This window comes from Monomorium pharaonis, chromosome 9 (genome assembly GCF_013373865.1).
Source record: "Monomorium pharaonis isolate MP-MQ-018 chromosome 9, ASM1337386v2, whole genome shotgun sequence".
In the NCBI taxonomy this organism is placed as follows: domain Eukaryota; kingdom Metazoa; phylum Arthropoda; class Insecta; order Hymenoptera; family Formicidae; genus Monomorium; species Monomorium pharaonis.
The window spans coordinates 17,307,065-17,326,575 of NC_050475.1; the positions used below are offsets into that span (position 1 = coordinate 17,307,065).

The 19,511-nt window shown below is 42.5% G+C and overlaps 1 protein-coding gene across 3 annotated transcripts in view; it reads right to left on the reverse strand.

Annotated features, from left to right (window-relative positions):
• LOC105838703 overlaps positions 1-19,511 on the reverse strand; it is a 290,257-nt gene that overhangs the window by 135,708 nt on the left and 135,038 nt on the right. For all 3 annotated transcript variants that reach the window (XM_036291750.1, XM_012684446.3, XM_012684445.3), the window contains exon 3: positions 12,222-12,382. In XM_036291750.1, coding sequence (XP_036147643.1) covers positions 12,222-12,309 — 88 coding nt within the window. In that variant the 5' untranslated portion in view covers positions 12,310-12,382. The remainder of the gene's footprint in view (positions 1-12,221; positions 12,383-19,511) is intronic.

The following is a 19,511-nucleotide window of genomic DNA, read 5'->3' on the forward strand; positions in this document are numbered from 1 at the left end:
AAACCTCAACAAATTGTAATTTCATGCTCGATGAACATGAATAGAAGGCATACCTATTAACGAGGAATACTTCGACGAAAAAAAATTCAACAAAATACGCATTTTAAACGCACTTGAGGTTTAACTTTAGGCATAAAATATTTCTGAGGTGTCGCGGTGTACATGCGCCTTTATGCTGTTGCTCTTCGATCGAATTTCTTCTTCCCGTGTAGATGATGAACGACAGCCGATCTTTCGCCGGAAGAATCTTGACGCGCGAGAGGAAGGTAAGAGGTTAAAAAAGGGAACCTCCCTCGTTTCGTCGCGCTTAGTTTGCCTCCTCTTTCCCGCGCGGTTTTCCTCCCCGTTGTTTTTTTTCCCTCTTTCGCATCCGCATCCCCCCATTGTCGTTTATTGGCCAAGAAATTACTTTTCCCTCCAGCCGTTGACCTTCGTGGAAGCTACTTGCGGAAGGAACAGCCGACTAACTAGCCGCCGATCGATAGATCCAGATAATCATTTTAATGCTTTATCCCGGCTAATGGACCGATAATGTTGTAGTAGAACGATAATCGCGCGAAATGAAAAGGTTTGCTTTTATTATTGTAGACGAAAGTTATCAATAGACTATAACGCCATTGAATACTTCGACGCTTATATTGTCTTTCTATATCGATAATATAATATAGAGAACTAGCGAATAAATCGAATAAAAAAGATTAAAAAGAAAAAGGTAAAAATTCCAATAAAATAAATCGACAAAATATCTTTCGATTTATTTTTGAAGTATATACACAAATGTAATAAAACGCAAACACAACAAAATGAGCATAATGAAATAAATATTATAACAATATCAAAATCTTTATATAATGTCAAAAAACTACCGGACGAAGAAATCTAAAGGAATTGGAATCAAAATTTTAAAAAGTAGCGATTAGAACTATTGAGAGAAATATTTCAGTTTCAGAAATATTCAGTCTTTTTTCCGAAAGATTAATTTACTAGCAATAGACGGGAACAAATCAAATTTCATTACATTTTGATCATTTTAGTGAAATGAGCTTCCCTCCTGATTACGAATATTATATAACGTCCATTACGTCATCTGCGGCCCGCATTCTGCGCAATATGTCATTCGCAGGCATATTAATGAGATAGGATTTATTCAAATCCTCGTCAGAAACAGAAGCGCTAATTGAATCAATGACAAATTCCGTTAGACGGAAAGATGACAAGTAATAGAAAAAATATCTCATTCCTCGTAACTACAAGAATGAAAGATACAAAATATTTTTCGCATAAACGTAGTTTTCCATTATTCTGTAATTTGTAAGTAATTTTTGTCTTCTCTTCTCGTGCAAACTTTATGTAGATTACCGTTATTCGTAGAACGATATACATGTAAATTACGATATGCGGCGCCATTTACTCAACAGTTCCGTCGTCAATCTTGTCGGAGAAACTTGGAGTAATCTCATACAGCACGTGCAATCACACTGAGAGTATTAACCCTCTCGGTGAAGCCCATATAAACAGACCTGCAGAATTATTTAACAACTTGTATCTCTCATAAAAAGGAGAGAGAGAGAGAGAGAGAGAGAGAGAGAGAGAGAGAGAGAGAGAGAGAGAGAGAGAGAGAGAGAGAGAGAGAGAGAATAATAATGCATCGAATCGAATGCCATTATCTCCTTTTCTATTATTAAAGTAACCTGATCCATTACTGATACGACCAAATAATGCATACACTTTATTAAACATGCGGGCAAGCTTTGTATGATTCCTATGAATATAACACGGTAGATACACGTGGAGTTTACTGCGTTATTCTTAATAACAATATAAAATGCATTAACAATCAGAAGCTGTATGTAACATTAATCTAACTCTCGCTAGCTCCATGCTAGCTGGAACCATCGAATGATCATCATCAAAATGTTGATGATACAGGAGTGGTGATCGGGGCTTGCGCGCGTTGGCGGGATCTTAAATACAGGTTTCGCGCGTCATTTCCCGATGACGCGGCCGAACAATGCCGATCACAGTTATTCGATTAAACATGGAGGCAGGCTAGATCGTATCGATGAACGATCGCCCGGAGTAATGCCAGCGGCCGCTGGCTACGGGGGGTAGGGGGGGCCCTCGGTTCGACCTAATAAACCGGAAACCTAATGCGGTTCAACCTAATAAACCGGAATTACCGGTATTAGGTGTCGGATCGACCGGTGTATCGCGCGCCCGGCTTCTCGGCAATAATGCGAATTTGAATTGATCCGGGGCCGGTGTGTGTTGCAGCGTGTGTGTAGCGCGCCGCGCCGTGCCGTGCCGTGCTCCAGCCCCGCGGACCTGCAGAATGCACCGCCGAGGGAAGATCGATGCGAATTCATTGCATTACGGAGCGCCACGTCGTTTCCGCCGCAGGGACTGCGCGAACACAGATATTACACGGCTTAAAACAATTAGCGCGAGAGCGCTTCTCCAAACGGCAAGTATCGGGTGGTGCGTTTCGAGTGAATTTACCTTAGTATCCGATTACACGGTGAATACATTTACGTAAATACGATATTTTATTCTTAATTGCCGCGGCATTCACCGAAGTTCCCTTCCAATCGGAATCCCTACGACAAGCGAGCGTCTAATTGACGGCCGTTCTCCCGCATAAAATTCAATTATACGTGTAATTACGGAAACGCGTTTGATCTGAAAACTTATATTGATAAGTTCCATTTCTGTAACGGGTAATTGAATCGATAATCAATCGCAGTTCCATCGTTATCATAGCGCTCTATTACGAATGATGCATAATTTCTCACCAATTAGTATTTATAGAAATGGATGTAACAAAATGCGTAAAGCCCCAAAGATCTTGAAGAAATAATTACTTCTTTCATTGTCGGAAATCTCATTGCCGGAAACATAACAAATCGACATCTTTAATATCCTCATAATGCTCAGTCGGGAATTTTGTTAACCCGAGAGCAAAAGTATTCTGGTAAAAATAAAAAAATAAAAAAAACCGGATAAGCGCGCGACGGCGTATCACATTTCCACGATCGGAGTGACGATTTTCTTCACGCCGAGCGACGGACGCAAAATAGCGAAACGACGCGAGGCGACGCGTCGCGTCGCGGCGCGTGCGACCCGATGGCGAAATAATCGAGAACCGCCTGTCGCATCGCCGAACAAAAGAGATATTTCACCGTCCGACAAATTCCCTCGCTAAATGGGCGCGCGTTCAAAAAAAAAAAAAAAAAAAAATAGCGAGACTGTGACGGCGTCGGCGGTGGTGCCCGGGTGGTGGTGGTGGTGGTGGTGGTGGTGGTGGTGGTGGTGGTGGCGGCATCGGCGCGGGGGACAAGGAGCACAAAAATAAAAAGCACGGGCCGACCGACATGATATATGTATGTGTATGTGTATGCGAAAGCGTGCGCGCATGGCTGGGCAAATTAAAAACTCGTCCCGGCGCGTCCGAGCCGCGCGATAAATACAATAATAATTAGCGGAGCCTGCGAGACGGGTCCGTTGCCATTAATGAAGGGTAATTATCGGGGATTTTTAAATACGAGGCCGCCGAGTCGTACTCCTCTCGCATCCGTAACGCTGTACTCCTCTATCCACTCGCGCAATTAACGTGCCCTCGCTGCTGCGTAGAACTTTATACGTTTTCGTACGATCTTTCCCCGTTTGTTTATCGTTACTTATCGGATATCTCGCTAATATGTACAGAGAATACAGAGTAGATAACGCGAATGGTATATTAGTCCGTGTGAAGTTTTTTTTTTTTTAGAGACGTTTCTTTCTACGCGCTAATAAATATATTAATAAAGTTGCACGATAAAGTGGTATATTATTAAGGTAGTACATTACAGCCTCCGCTCAATCGCAATATCGTTGAGGTATATCGTCTCGATGACTGTGTGTCGAAAAAGAATTTGGCCATTTTGCGCGGTACCTTTTTGCTAAACGACAAACGGCAAAACCAGTCTTTTTTCTCCTTCCACGGAAAGAACTCGTAAACCGGACAGATGGCCCGATTTGTCTTGTATTTTTGGGTCGAACGACCCCTCGCCGTGATATCTTTTTTTAATGGAGAAAAAGGGCGGAGAGGCAAATGATCGCTGGCACGGCTCCAGGGAACGAAACAACCCGGCTGAGAATTCTTTCATTTGATTTTGCTCGCATTACTAATCGCAATAATTTTATCTTCACAGAATCGTACAGAAAAGAAATTAAAACTCTATCATTATTGTATAATTGTACAATTAAAGATTTCCAATGCAAAATTATTTAATAAGCGCCAAATCCTATCTTCGTGAAACAATTTTTTTTTTATTCTCTTATAAAAATAGCTTCTAGTCCTCCGTAATTTTCTCGATTCTTTAAATTTTCAATCCCAGTAATCTCAGAAATTTTAATAATGTAAATATTGAGTGTGCGTTACGTGTATTTTATTCCACAATTTCACGACTTCGCGCGCGTCCCTAAAATGAATTTTTATTACAATTCGATCATTGATCGATCAATCATTTCAGAAAAGAATTTTACTTCAAAACTTGTATTTCCCATCAATCATTTCTGCGTTTCATTCTCTCGGACAGCGAAAACATTGTGCCACATTTAAAATCGTCGTTGTTTGTTCCTCGGAAATTTCGAAAGCGCGTTGGATAAAGCTCGCGAGTTCACGATTCCCGAAGCAAAAACGTGTACGAGAGGTCAAGCAAAGGGAAGAGTTATTAGCGTCGGCGCATACGAGCGAGTGAAAAAGGAACAAACACGCGCAATAAAGCGGCCGAGTCGCGTAATACAAAGCAATAATCTACGAATTCTGTATTGCACAGCGTAAAACAAGTAGAATGCGGTATTTATCGCGATACCTCGTCGATAATCTCGTCGAAGTCGGCGTACAACTAGTTTTTTATTGCCGTATAAAAAAAAAACACAAATAATAATTCCACGTCTCACCGAATGGCACGATAGCGCGTTTTACGACTGTTCGTTTCGATCCAGTGTAATTGGCGTAATAATTGGATGTAATCTTATGTTAGTTTTCCGAATCTCTTCCCGAATTTTATCTTTTTGAACATGCAAGATATTTATAACTATAGAGGTAAAATATAACCCTGAATTACTAAAATGTCACTTTTTATTCCAATATATCTACATGGAGAGAATTTTCTCTTAAAATTTACCCTCAAAATTTGGTAATTGTGAGATAATGTGTGACCTCGTGAAATTTTACTATATTGTTTAGCAAAATTTACTAAAAATATAGTAAAATTTACTATACTTTCAACAAAATTTATTAAAAGTACAATAAATACTAAAAAGTATAATAAGATTTCTCGAGGTCACACATTATCGCAATTATCAGATTTAAAATGTAAATTTTAAGAGAAAATTCTCTCCGCGTATTATGTATTAATTTCACTCTTTATTTAAAATTTATTCTTTATCTTTTTTTCTAATTCTTAGAAAGAAAGAAAATCAGAAAAAGATAAAAAGTAAACTAAGATTAAAGTTTTTATTCATTATTATCTATATTGATAGAAACATGAGACGAGATAATATGCCTCAGAGATATTAACATTATTTTCACAAGTACTCTATCATTGTAATAAAAAGTTTTTATAATAATTTTAAATTATACCAACATTTTATTGTGGTGTATTCAAGGTCCGAGAATTAAACTTTAAAATATGCAAAAAATTCCACGCTATTACGATTTAAGCTCTTAGCTGGGACTTAATAAATCTTAGTGTAATTGTGTATAATATATTTTTATAGTAATAGCAACGGTAACGTATTTATCCTTCATCTCGTATAAAAAATATACGATAATGTATCCAATGGCGAAATTCTCGACATTTATTATTCAGCTTAGAAACTCTCAAGACAGCTCGCTGTTAGCGTATATTCGCATAGTTCTCGAGTAGTAGAAGTAACGTTTCGAGAGCGGAACGTTTCGCTCCGGAAGTAAAAAAGTTTTCAACGGGCAAGTACCGGAGAGCCAGAGATCGTAGCGATGCCCGGGCGCGGAAACCGCGCCTCCGAGACCGAGACGAGAGGCAAAGGAGGAAAGGGCCACCGGGGGTACCGTTCTCGGATTCCTACGCGAATGCAGAAACGCCCGCCAAAAGTAAGGCTGAGGCCATCTCCCTCGGCAGGATGTTTCCGCGCGATTGCATTGGCTACACACCGCGGCCGTTTGCACACGCGTAAACCGCGCGCGCTCGTGCAAAGGCGACAGTTTGTCACAGTCAAGCGCCCGGCTAAGTATGCGGCACCATTTGTCTCCGATCTTCTATTCTGGCACGGGTGTCATTCCACGCTCGCCGCAAACAGAATTAAATGTTTCTGGCTCGTGGCCTTCCGCGCTCCTCCTATCTGCCGCCGTTCTTTATCTTACGCCCGTCGGTTTCCCCGTCCGAACGGGAAACACGAAAATTTTGGTGCCCCCGAGGATCAGGCAGCTGTTACTGCCAGCGACACGGCGGATGTAAGCGAATGACGACAGGTCTGTACCCACGTTAAATTTTACCTGAAATATGTATGTCATAAGCCCCTTGACTCGTCACTCTTATCAGTTTTATTATATCCCGTCTTTCTCCGCGATATATTCGCAATTCTCGTATAATACGCTTAACTCCTGCGTCGCTCGATATATTAAGCTACTAATTAAAGTTGAGACAGGTTGCAAAAGTTTGGATTATCATGGAATTAAGATGTACAATCAGTCGATCATGTAAAAAAATCATTTGTTCTTTATATTTTATAAATTATATAAAAATTAAGAGAAATGCAGTTACACACCACGTTGTAATTGTTTGTATGCAATTGCAAGTTATTTTCAGATGTATTAAAAAAAATTCTTTTACATTATATAATATTTAGACAATTTCTATTAAAAAATTTGTAAATATAATGAATTTTCATTTCTTGAATATTAATTTATGGATTTTCATGTAACAATAATCTGTAACTTATAACTACATGTCTAAATATTAATAATGCGTGATTTCTAATTAACGATTGGCATATTAATAATTTGTAATTATTCGATGATCAATATTACATTTCTATTAGAAACGTGTAACGTATACTATCCATTTTGATATCACATGCGTAGCGCAAACTATATTGACGCGAAACATAATGCGGACATTAACTTAATTAAATTTTATTATCATTATATTGTACGTTTCAAGATTTAATACGTATTATATAATTATATTATCCCATAAAATAAAATTGAAATGTTGATAAATTTATACTCGCACTTATTAAATGCACCACATTTAACTAGAAACTGTATACTTTATCTGATTTGATAGTCATCCCGGATCGAGGCTATATCCTAGCTAGAATCTAGAATATTCGTGGTACTCATAACTTTGACAGCTGGCGTCGGTGATCGGCAAATGCAGTGTCATATCCTTTGCAATTTTTTGATGGGATAAGTTTCCATGGATAAATAAAGAAGCGCTTGTCAAGAAGACAGGCGTTTATCTTTCAAGAAGATCGGAGAAAATCGTATAGGCGAGGCCAACGGCGTCCGCGAGAATAAAAAATGTATCAGCTGCGGAACGAGAAGTAGCAGCCGGGACGGCGAGGATAGGGGAGAAGAAATACATTTCTCTTGTCTTTCCTATTCTGAAATTTCGCAACATCCATCGTCTTATCGTCTCCGCGGTTACGTGAACTCCTCGCGTTCTGGGACTTCGCTCTCGCCAAGGAATTTTATCTGACAACTACTTTGGCGAATGGCAGAGGAGAGGGAAAGTCGGGAGCGTGGAAAACTGGCAGATAGGGAAAGAGTCGCAAAAAGAGGAACAAGAGAGGCGGGAGAAAAAGGAGAAGCGAAAGAAGTAGTCAGGAAAAAGAAAGCGGAGCGGACGGTGAAGTTCGAAATGTGACGCGGAACGTGCGACAAGCCACGTTCAGGCGACTCGGGGGGGAGGGGAGGGAGGAGGAGGTATGGGCCCGATCCCGCACTTCCCTCCTGACAATTTCCCACCCTTCTTTCTCGTTCCCTTCGCCCTTTGTTGCGCTTGAGATGCAAGAGCCGCTCTAGCGAGCGCGATCTCGTTAACGGGATATGCGCCGTGCGCCGTTCGTCGCGCCATGCAACGTCCCGCCTTCTGGTACCCGGCAAGATCAAAGCGAGTCGCGGGCCTGTCGCGACGAACAAACGGAGCTTTTCGAGGATGCTGGCCGTGGTATTCGGTTAATTGTATACTTGTACTTCTCTGTATGCGGGGGCCCCGCGCGTAGCCCGCGGCGCAAACCGCTTTATCGCGAGACTGTACGTTCTCCGTCGCGGCCGAAATTATCGTTGCCAAGACGGTAATCTGCGGGCGATTTGCGTTTGCGATAATTACCAACCATCTTGTCGCGATAATAATACGTTTCGCTTTCTATCCTCGAGTCCGGAGCCAAAACGCCTCGTGCAATTTTAACAAAGTAATTTGATGACTGTTAGATATGCGGCTGTAATAATCGAGATTTCTCTCTCTTCAGAAACTAATATTTAATTCACAAAACTGTATGATTGTCAAAAATACAAGAGAAAATGTGTAAAATATTTCTATTTAAACGAGAAGGAAGTATAAAAGTGTCCCCCGTTAAACATGGAATCAGATCAAGAGTGTAAATTTTGCATAAGACAGAATTTATTATACGAAGACAAGAAAATACATGAAAATCTATATTTTATAACACGACTTAAATCTCGTGAGCTCGCTTCATTAGAAATTAAATTCCATATATAGAATTGAAGCAAAATTAAGTACACGGAAAGAATTTTCTCGTAAAAATTACCCCGAAAATCGTGGTAATTGTGGGACAACGTAAACCTTGAAGAATTTTACTATACTTTTGACAAAATTTACTAAAATTTTAATAAAATTTGGCAAAATTTTGTAAATTTTAGTAAATTTTGTTAAATGTATGGTGAAATTCTTCATCAAGGTTTACGTTGTCTCACAATTACAATACCACGATTTTCAGGGTAATTTTTAAAAGAAAATTCTCTCCATGTATAAAAATTCCAAATTCATTACTAAATACACAATATGTTTGCTTGATATATTTAAAACAAATATAACTTCTAATCTTTACACTTTTACTCTCGGAACTTACGTGACTATCATAACGCCCAACGACGTTGGGTATTCATTTCATCAATAGTTATGTATCATGTCGTAAAATCTTCTCTCGCCAAAGCGGCCTTTATGATGCTCGAAAGTAATCACGGCGAAACGCGCCGGTGTTTGCTAAATTTGCTAATATTAAGATAAGGCAGCATCGTTAGACGACGAAAAGAAAAAGGCGACAAATAGCGCGAGGGGAGGGAAACGTAATAAAAAGATAGGAGGCCTCGCGAAGGCACGAGAGCGAGATAACTAGGACAATGTGTTTATACACTGTAAATTCGTCACTCGAGATCGTCTATATGTCGTCGTCGCCGCCGTTGCTGAACGGAAACACGTTCGAAAGCACGTCCACGCCGTACAAGTATCTGCGAGCGTTTCGTCGAGCAAAAAGAAAAGTCGTCGGACGGGGGTCACGCGAGGCCTCCGTAAAAATTCGATCAGATAATCCTTGTTTGCGTCACGATTAGAACGATCAAATTCGTCTCCGATCCATGTTTTCCATTCTCCCCAACGCTACAACCACGAATTTTGCCACCGGATGTCAACGTCGATTCGAGGGCGCATAAATTTCCAACTAATCAACATGGTTCGACAAGAGCGAACCCTCTGCTCGTGAGTGTAGCTGCACTAACAAGTTTCTGACCTGAATTTGGAACAGGATGTAAATCGAACTTTTCTCAAATGTCGTGCGTTTGTATTTGCGAATGCGAGACGACGACATGTACGCAGGTTGTTTGTAGATCACCGCCACGTGACCGAATATGTCAACGACCGAAACGATGACAAAGGCTAATAATATAAAGTTGGTAGGGTTCGATGACGTTATTCAATAAATGGCGTCCAAAAATTGGTTTGTCCGCTGATACGTATGAAATCGATATTCGTTCCGTTTCTTAAATGCCGTGAATCAATCCTTAAAATAAAACAAAATAAAAAAAAAACGCGCGATCCTTTTATTTGAAATTCAATATCTATTTATACGCAAGAGTAATTTTTACGTTTAACATCGTAAAAATTATAACAGGTAAATATTTTCAAAGCTATTTGAGATGTCAAACAACGATTGCAGGTACATTTTCATGTTTTCATACAACAATTTAAAAGCAAACACTGGAGGCGAAGTTTACTTAAATTTATAGCCAAGCAAATAACGTATGAAAAAAAAAAAAAACATAACGCGAATTGCGTTTACGATATAAAGTTGCAGTCGGGGATTCATAGAATTTCCTTGGGCGATCGTACCGACAACGCGAATAATCTCCCAACGTCTATCTGACAAGAATTTTAATATGGCGGTAACAATCTTTGTAAAATAAAAAGTTCCCCGGATCTCTAGATTTACGATTTCAAATTGCGACAGACATAATTGTTCAGAATTTCCCCGTGTTAAGTATTTAATTCTGCTGATATTCGAATGAAAATTGCCAATAGCTTTCCATTACGATTTACCGTTTTAATTTGGCAATACGTAATTCACTATTCCCTTTTAAATGATTATCTACGGACACAAGCTCTGTCGCGACTGAAGAAAATGTTTAATTTGCACTGCGTGCGCATGTAAAATACTATGAGTGGCAAAGCGTTAGAATCAGCGATAATAAGTAATAAATGACTGCGACTCGAGAGTATTTATCATCCGAAAGAGAGAGAGAGAGAGAGAGAGAGTGCATCTTGAAAAAGGTTGGAAACTTCGTGATCCAGCGTCGTATCGATCGAACGCATTCTCCGTCCGAGTGCGGACGAAGGATTTACCGTCATTGGCGAGTCGCGAGGATCGTAGGACAATTTGTCCAGCGCTCGCTCGTACATTCTAGTGCGCCGAGTTTCTCTCGGATGCAGCGGACCTTCGCGCATAATAGTTTTCCAGGAACGTATACACCGGAAGTTCCTCGTCCGTGAGACTACTCCAAGCCCCCTTTCCTCTCTCTCTCTCTCTCTCTCTCTCTCTGTTTCTACGTTCCCCTAACAACTATTTGCTTTTCAGGTGACCTTAATCTAGGAAATGGTCACTAAGAGGCGTTCTCTCTACAAATGCAGCCAGAGAAGAGAGACGGCCAAAACGAAAGCGAGAAACACATAGAGAGAGAGAGAGAGACAACGCGAGAAAGGGAAAATGAGAGAAATGGATGAAACCGGGCTGAGGATGAAAGGTGTAGAAATATTTTGCTTATATCGTTGTCCCGGGTAGTGCGCACATATACGCGCGCATATTCCTTTTGTCAACATACGCGGGGCTGAGTAACCGCGAATACGATCCTCGGAATAAGTCCCCACGTTATACGTGCAAAGTTACAAGTGGCTAAAAGATCGGAAATGCAATAAGTTTCCTCTTTCCGCGCGCTAAAATGTACGCCGCGCCAAATATTCGCTGCGTATGGGGTTTACCTTACATCGCGTATTGTGATTTCGCCGGGTCGGATTCGCGGGTTTCTCGAAGAAAAATATATCCGATAATAACTTAAACATATCCAGAGAACAAGAGAAAGCGAGAGAGACATTTCTCTTCTGAATAAACAAATTCACTTGATATAATTTGCATTTCTCTCCACCGCGAATATCCCAATTTTAAGATTGCTATCTGAAACTGAACCGCGTTCGTGAACCTCCCGTTGAAATATGTCTGTATATTCATTGAAGATGCATCATGCAAAACCTTCTCTGATTGCCGGGGAGAAAGAACGAGAGGCGGCGGGGGGGGGGGGAGGGAGGGGAGACGCATGAAATAAACGAAGGAATAACGTGCGATAACGTATTTTCACGCTTGTCGGCGAATGTGCAAATAGCGTGAAATTGACAGTCGGATGCTCCGCGGGGAACGGAAATATGCGCTATCTCAAAACTCGAGGATACAACGCCGGGTACGTCTAGCGCGACGAGTTTCACCGGGAGGGGGGGGGGGGGAGGGGGAGAGAGAGAGTAAAACCACCGCGACTATTCTCGTGGAAATTCGTCGTAGCCGCGAAAAGACGGAATTCGTAACGACCGTCGTAGCCGTCGCCGTCGTCGTTGTTGTCGTCGTCGTCTTCGTCGGTATCATCGTCATTGTCTTCCCGCCGGCGCAAAATGTCGTTCAAGACCATGGTTTCTTACCTCCTTGCCGGGAGCTGAAGGCGCCGGTGCTTCCTGCGATGATTAGAAGCAGCAGCGGGCTTAATAAGACTCTCGAGGAAAGCGGCATCTTTCCTATGCTCCTCTACCGGCGCTTGCGCGACACGGGCTCCTCTTAGCCGACTTCCCTCATCACAGCCTCCCTGTAAGAATAAAAGATAAGGAATAAGAGACGCGGGAAGATGAGACGGGCTCGTTGGTGTGGTTTCCGTCAACGAAAACGAGCGTTTCCTCGCGGCAAAGGGCGCTTCTCCCCCGTTCAGACGAATGACAGGCCATCGGGACGGCGACGGCAGACGCGCATTTGCCGCGCGGTGATTTCGAGGACATTTCTGACACTCGTTACACGTTTTGTGATAAATATATCTCGGAACTGGAACGACCGGTGTCATTAGCGTTGTTGGTAGCTTAGCGGTAAAAAAGGGGGCGTCCCGTGACTGAACGCGTGGCATTTTTACGCTATATACGCGAGGGCGTGATAATGGCTAATCGATAAAACATCTGAGATATATCCAGACGTGGACGGATCTACTCTTTTTTTTACTACCGCGAACGTCTGCATGCGAAGTCGCATTTTGAATAGACATCAACTTGCGCGCGCGCGCGAATAAGTGAAAACGATCCGTTCTTCTTCTTTCGCTCGGAAATGGCCAGCGGCCCGTGTTTGACGTTGAATGGTACGACGACGACGACGACGACGACGACGACAAGAGAACACACCGGGTTATCTTTCCCACCGTGTTTCCTCGGTTTACTTATTTTTCGCCCATTCTTACGTCGGTCGCAAACAGCAAGAGAATACGAGAACGAAGTAGACCCAGAAGGCGTGGGCGAGACGGGACGAGACGCCGGGGGACAGGGGGACGCGGACGGCCCCCGGGGCGCGTTGGGTTTCCATTATGCTAAACCGCAAATGGAGTCCTGCGATCGAGTGTCTCTCCGCGGCCGCCCCCGGAGGCGCACAATGGCGCTGGTATAAGGCTCCTAAGGTGTAATGTTACGTAGAAATTAAATTCGCCCGTATTCTCTCGTGGTGCACGCGCTGCCCGCCGCGCCGCCTCCGCTCACTCTCTCTCTCTCTCTCTCTTCCTCTCTCGTCGTCTCTTCTCACCCTCCCGCGAATCCCGCTGACGCGTCGTATCCCCGTCACCGTGAATTCGTCACCGTCGTCTCGCAACGCCGCGACGAAAAGTACCAGCCAGCAGCGCGACACTCGAGCTTTTTACGTAGCAACGCATTTGCGACGATGACTTTTGCGATTCTCCGCGAAAAAGCTCGCGCTCGCGCGGTAGGACGGTGAATCGCGTGGGATTTTAATGGATATGCGTATTCGGTTTGTGTAAAAATGAGGATATTCAACGTATGTATATTTCTACGTATGTAAACGCGTGAATTCTTTGACGATTTTGGTACTGGGTTCTTTTTTTGTTAGAAATTCGAGAATATTATCCCTCTTAAAATATTTAATATCTTGAGATATGTATATTGAAATTTTTTTAGCACAAAAAAATATCCCAAAATTAAAATCAAATAGGGATTTAATTAAGCATGATATCAATCGTTTATAATATTTTTCTGTGAACGGCTTCCCGGAAAGATTTTCTACGTAGGCAGTTTTGTGCAAGGAAAAACGCAACGTATGCACAACCGGCGAATATTGACGTTCGAGGTTTTTCACGACGCAGCTTTTCCTCTCAAGGACTCGATTACAGGCGAACAATTTTATTTGGGTACCGCGAGCTTTTTCATATCAAGTTTACTTTTTTTGTCATGGCTACCGACGGTTACTGCAACTTGTTATATCGCGCAGCGCTTTCACCGACGTTGCTTTCACCGCGGAATTTAAAAATCTTTTTAGTCGTTCTCGCAACTTATAAACGTTTGATCGATTTCGAGTAGACGTTAGATTTGCAGCTTTGACGATGCAGGGCGATATCAAAATATACGTTCCATATTTTACCTCACTTGGAGATATCGTGTGTAAATATCTAATACCGGAAACGTCAAAAGCGTGAATAATCTTTTAGTAATTAAAGCAAACATTATATATATATGTATATATATATATATATATATATATTATATCACTGTGAATATATAATATATAATATATCTATATATATATAATATATCTCTGAAATGTATATCCAGAGAAAGAGAAAGTGTCTGAATAAAATATTCAAAGTCTGACAGGGATCGTTTTCCAAGTAACTAATTCTGACATCTGAAGCGCGACATAAATTATTTTCTTACTAACTAATGCAGCAAATAATTAAGACGATAATAAGGTTCAATTAAAATTTGAGATAACATTTGCAAGAACTACAAGCGCGGGGGAGGGGACTGAAGGTGGAACTTGGAAATGGAAAGCTAATTTCATTTCAGAGAGCTGATCTCGCTGTCGTAATATTTGTGCGGATAAAATTTTTATGGCTTTCGAAGAGCACAACGAGTTTAAACCGCAACTCGCGACAAGTTATTACCATTGCATATTCTACTTTTCCCCCAGCATTATGCATCATAAATGAACATGAAAATTAAGACATATCTTCCATCGCTGTATAACAAACAAAATGAAATAAAATGACCAAGATTAGAGAGATCTGTGCGGAATTCACGTTATATCAAAATAAAATTGTAAAAATGCTATATTATAAAGACGAAGAAAGAAATAAAAGGACAAGAGGAGCAGCATGGTGTAATGCAAATAGAAATTAATGCAAAAATGTCCTTATAAGTTGCAGTTGCATATACGCAGTAATAATTTCGTTCATGAATAATATAATTTTAAATTGAAATAAAATCCTTAGTGTAATGGGTTGTGGGGGCTCAATGCTGTAATTGGTGTGTATCAAAAATGTATTTTTCTGATTAAACAATTCTTTTGGTTTGGACATAGGTCGCAAACGTTTCGGCTTACTTTAAGCCATCTTCAGTGCAATACGTTGTCAGTTTATAATTACTTGTGATCCGAGTTCGAGTTCTGTTAACAATTTTAAATTAAATTAAATTTTTCTCGTAACATTAAATAACGTTGATATTAAAAAAAAAAAACATCTAATTTCATCTCGTAAGTACTTTCGACTAATTCATCCATCGCAAAAGATAGGTAAAAAGGAGATGTTAAAAAAGTGCTATGCAGAATATTTGCATCCATCGAATACCGGTTAAAGGCGCACATCAGGAAATCGCTGAAGCTTCATCTATTTCACCAGATATTTCAACCGTTCCGATACACCCGACATTTTAAACGCTCGACATCTTTTTCCTCTCGTTTTACGTGACAATACAGGTGGATTCTAGGATCTAGTCGGCTTCCAAACAACACCGGAGATTTACAATGTTGGTTCAACGTTTACCTGCAGCGCCGTATGTTTAGAAGACAAAGAATAACAGGTTGAGAAGGAAGAAAAGGGAGACGAGAAAGACGGAAAGCGAGAGATAAGACCATCCAACAACATTGTTTCTTCCCACGGAACATCCTTGTCGTTTTAAAGCCAGCTTCGCAGCGCAGGGAGAGTTTCCGCTTTGACGGTTTCCTTATTGATCGCACAAATTGTATTCCTCGAACCTAAGGGATTGCAATATTGGCGCGACGCGATTACGATGATATTGTCGAAGACGACGCGAGAAATTGGAAACGGAGAACTGGAGGAATTCGTGAGGGTGAAGAGAGTGTCTAAATAAACCCTCGTCGTAACGCAAACTTCGCTGAATAATGAAATAACGTTTCACCGTGATGGTTTTTTTTTTCCCGTAACTTTTCTGCGGGTTTCGTAATATTTCGGTTTTCTAAACCAAAACATATTTGAAATATTACGAAATACCTTTTACATATTGCCACGTGCAGAAGTGAATAAGGATAAAATCTGTAGAATAAAGATCTACGTAATCTATTTTTCCAAGTCGTGACGATCTACCGTTCTTTGAAAAACCCCGGAATTTCTTCTCTCGAAAGCTGCCTAATATGACACGGACATTATTCGTTCAAGAAGAGCCTCAATTTGTCCAGTGCGAACTTTCTATAAGGTCGCGGTATGAAATAGCACACGCCGGGAAATCTTAAAAATCGAGGAAAATACCTCACGCGCAATCGATAACGCTGCCACGTTCAGCGGCTTGCGAGATGCAAATGGACCACTTTCACGTGTCATCGCTTATAAATCTCTCTTCTCCCCGCGCAGATTCCTGCCAGAACGCGGAGCGGTGAGCAAACGATGGGTACAACGACGTCGAACGCATTCGAGGGAAAAACGAGAAACGGCAAAATGCGCAGGGGAAAAAAAACAAAGGAAAAAAAAACATACGCGCAGGAGGAGCTCGCATGCGGACAAACAATGACGTCTTATCCAGCGAAAAATTTCCGCGGCTCACGGCTATGGACATATATGTGAGGGAGGACCTCTTCTTCTTTTGTCCCGTCTGGCAAGGCGCACGCCTCGAGATCGGCCATTTGCCAGACGAGATTGAAGATTTGCGCCATTGGTTCGCCGGTTATTATCGCCGAAGCGTTATAGATGAAGGAAAAAAAAAAAAGATCGGGGTGCGAGGGGAAGGATAAAAACGGGTGATGATGGAGAAGTTGAGGTAAAACAAAAAAAGTAGTTCGACGAAGAGACGGAAGGGTAGAGGAGCAAGAAAGGGGGGACAAAGGGAGAGAATAGAATCGCACTGGTTTACCGTAGTAGATCTCCCTAGGACGATTTTCTCCCTCGTCAGGGAGGGAAGAATTGAGAGAGATAGATAGATAGATAAAGAGAGAGAGAGAGAGAGAAGCGAAATGGAGAGAAAGGACGACAATATTGTGACGCGGACGCAAACTTGGTTGGAACTTTGATGGACGATCCGACGACGATGAAGCCGGACTGTCGTACTTCCATGAACTGTAAGAAGATACGATCGCAAAGCCTCGCGCGAAGTCCCTTCGAACTGAGTGAGTTGTACGAACTTACATTTAGAGTGTATGTTCAAGCGGGCTATTTCGTTTAACGAAGTCCGCTCGACTCGATGATATTTTCCACTGTGCGCCATAAAAATAACGCCTTCCGCAAAAAAGAAGGGTGAGCGTGAGAAATTGAAAATCGAGAATTCGAGATAAAACAATTTGTATCGTGTAAAGAACACAAAATATAAAATATGTCTACAAAAATAGAAAACTAACCTATATATATATATATATATATATATATATATATATATATATATATATATATAATGATAATTCGTAACAGCACTGTAATCTCCTTTTCTTCCAGTAAGATTATATTTAGATTTAAATCGTATCGAGATACGATAGAGGGAAATCGTGTATCGTAAGTCATAGTAACGTATTGCCACTCGAAAGGATTATATAGCGAGACGCGTTTCGAGTCTCCTCGCGAAGCGATTTAAAACTGAGTCGCAATCGTCTCGATCGTGATTTCTCGCCTTCCAATCGTTAACACGTGCGCATTCTCGTTCCCCGTAATTATCCCTCTCTCCCGTCGTCTCCTCGCATGTATCGCCCGCGCAAATGAACGTCCAATTTACCGCACGCGCTTTCGCCCTTTCGCGATTCTCCCCCCAGCTCTGCTCCTCCACCTCCTCTTCCTCCTCCTCCTCCTTTTACCACGTCGTTTTGCACCACGGGAATTTCTCTTGGCATCGACGCCGGCGTCACGGGGACGATTTCGCCGTTTCGTGATTTCCACCATCTCCTCTATCTCCCGTCCCTCATGCTCGCCGGTGCGGCGACGCCGAGGTATGCGATTCTCCGCTGCCGCGTGGAGCCAATTACATCGTAAGAAACGTTAACTTAGTTTGTCAAGCAGTTAGCACGAGGGAAGGTAGTCTTACTCCCCTCGACGGTACGTGTACATCCCCAGTGATAACGGCGCTGCGGGACGAAGAGATATCAAGTTATAGTTGGGAGCATCCCACCGTTCGCTCGCTCGCTCTATCCGCTCTATCCACCCAATACCAGAAGCATACGCGTATAAAGGGACGGCGGCGGCGCCGGCGTCGTCGCGGAGAGCGGCCAGAAATTCCGGGCTCGAGTGTGCAAATTGCGGGAGTCCGATACGGCGCTAACTCTTGCGATCTCTCTAATTATACCGGAAAGATCCGGTATCAAGAGCGCTCCAAGTTAAACGGCAAATTGAAACGCAACATGACAATTTTATCTTTTCATATGCATATTGGAATTGTTGCGGTATAGGCACGGAATGTGCTTTCGTCTATTTAATTTCTTTCATTTAATTAACACTTAACGAGAAACGGGTTAATTTATAACATGCCAAAGAGCACCTGGATTACACGTATAATCGCTACTAAAACTTCCCCTGCCCCCCTCCCCCGCATCGTGCTCCGCCGATTTCGAAACCGCGCTGACTCGGACGAGAAATTAGCAGGCGTATGTCTGAAATCGGGTCATGCCCGTCGTCGCGAGGGCGCTGTAAAGTTCCCTTGGATTCTGACGAACGAGGTACGAAACCAATTCCGCGCGGTAACCAATTATGTCGTAAGAAACGACGTTCTCGGGCGAGTTACGGTTGCCCCCCGTAGATTCGAGGTTGCAAACTTATTCTATTTGTAAGAGAGGTCGGCGGTCAGAGGCGTAAAGCTTTCTGCAGAAACCTACGGGGAACGTAGAGTAGAGTCGAGACATTTAACAAACATATTCTTTTACAAAACGGACTGTGCCATTGTCCCGTTGTAACTGTCCTGTATCCCTTTCTTCGGGATTTAAAAAAGGAAATGTATTCCCAACTGACACGCGATAAACGCCGGATACGCGTGTAGTTAAACGGGAAACACTTCAAAAACCGACACTCCTCGTACGCACCCCCTCGACACCCACGCGAGAGGAGAACGTGGTCGACGCCTGTCGGTTGAGAGGAGGGTGGCTCCGACACACGGGGGGGGGGGGGCTAAGCCGAAGTCTTCGAGGGTGATGCTGGCGGCGGCAGTGTGGCGAGGCGAATCGAACGAAGTCGTGCTAAGCAACTTAGATTAGTTGAATCGACTGGTCTCGGCTGGCGAACCGCCAGGCCAAATTGTCAAGAGAATTGCTCTCCAGGTTTCGCCAGGCGCGTTCGGCGATTGCGCGCGCGCGCGCCATTTCCTCTTCTACTTTTCGCCGACGTGTTCTTTCATGCGCGGCGAAACAAAAGCGGGCTTGTTGACGTAGACGGAAATCTAATTCGCGGAAATGGACGTCGTTGATTGTGTTCCTGCGGCTTGCACTCGCTGCACGCCACGCCACGTCGCGCCGCGATGCGCACAAAATCCCCG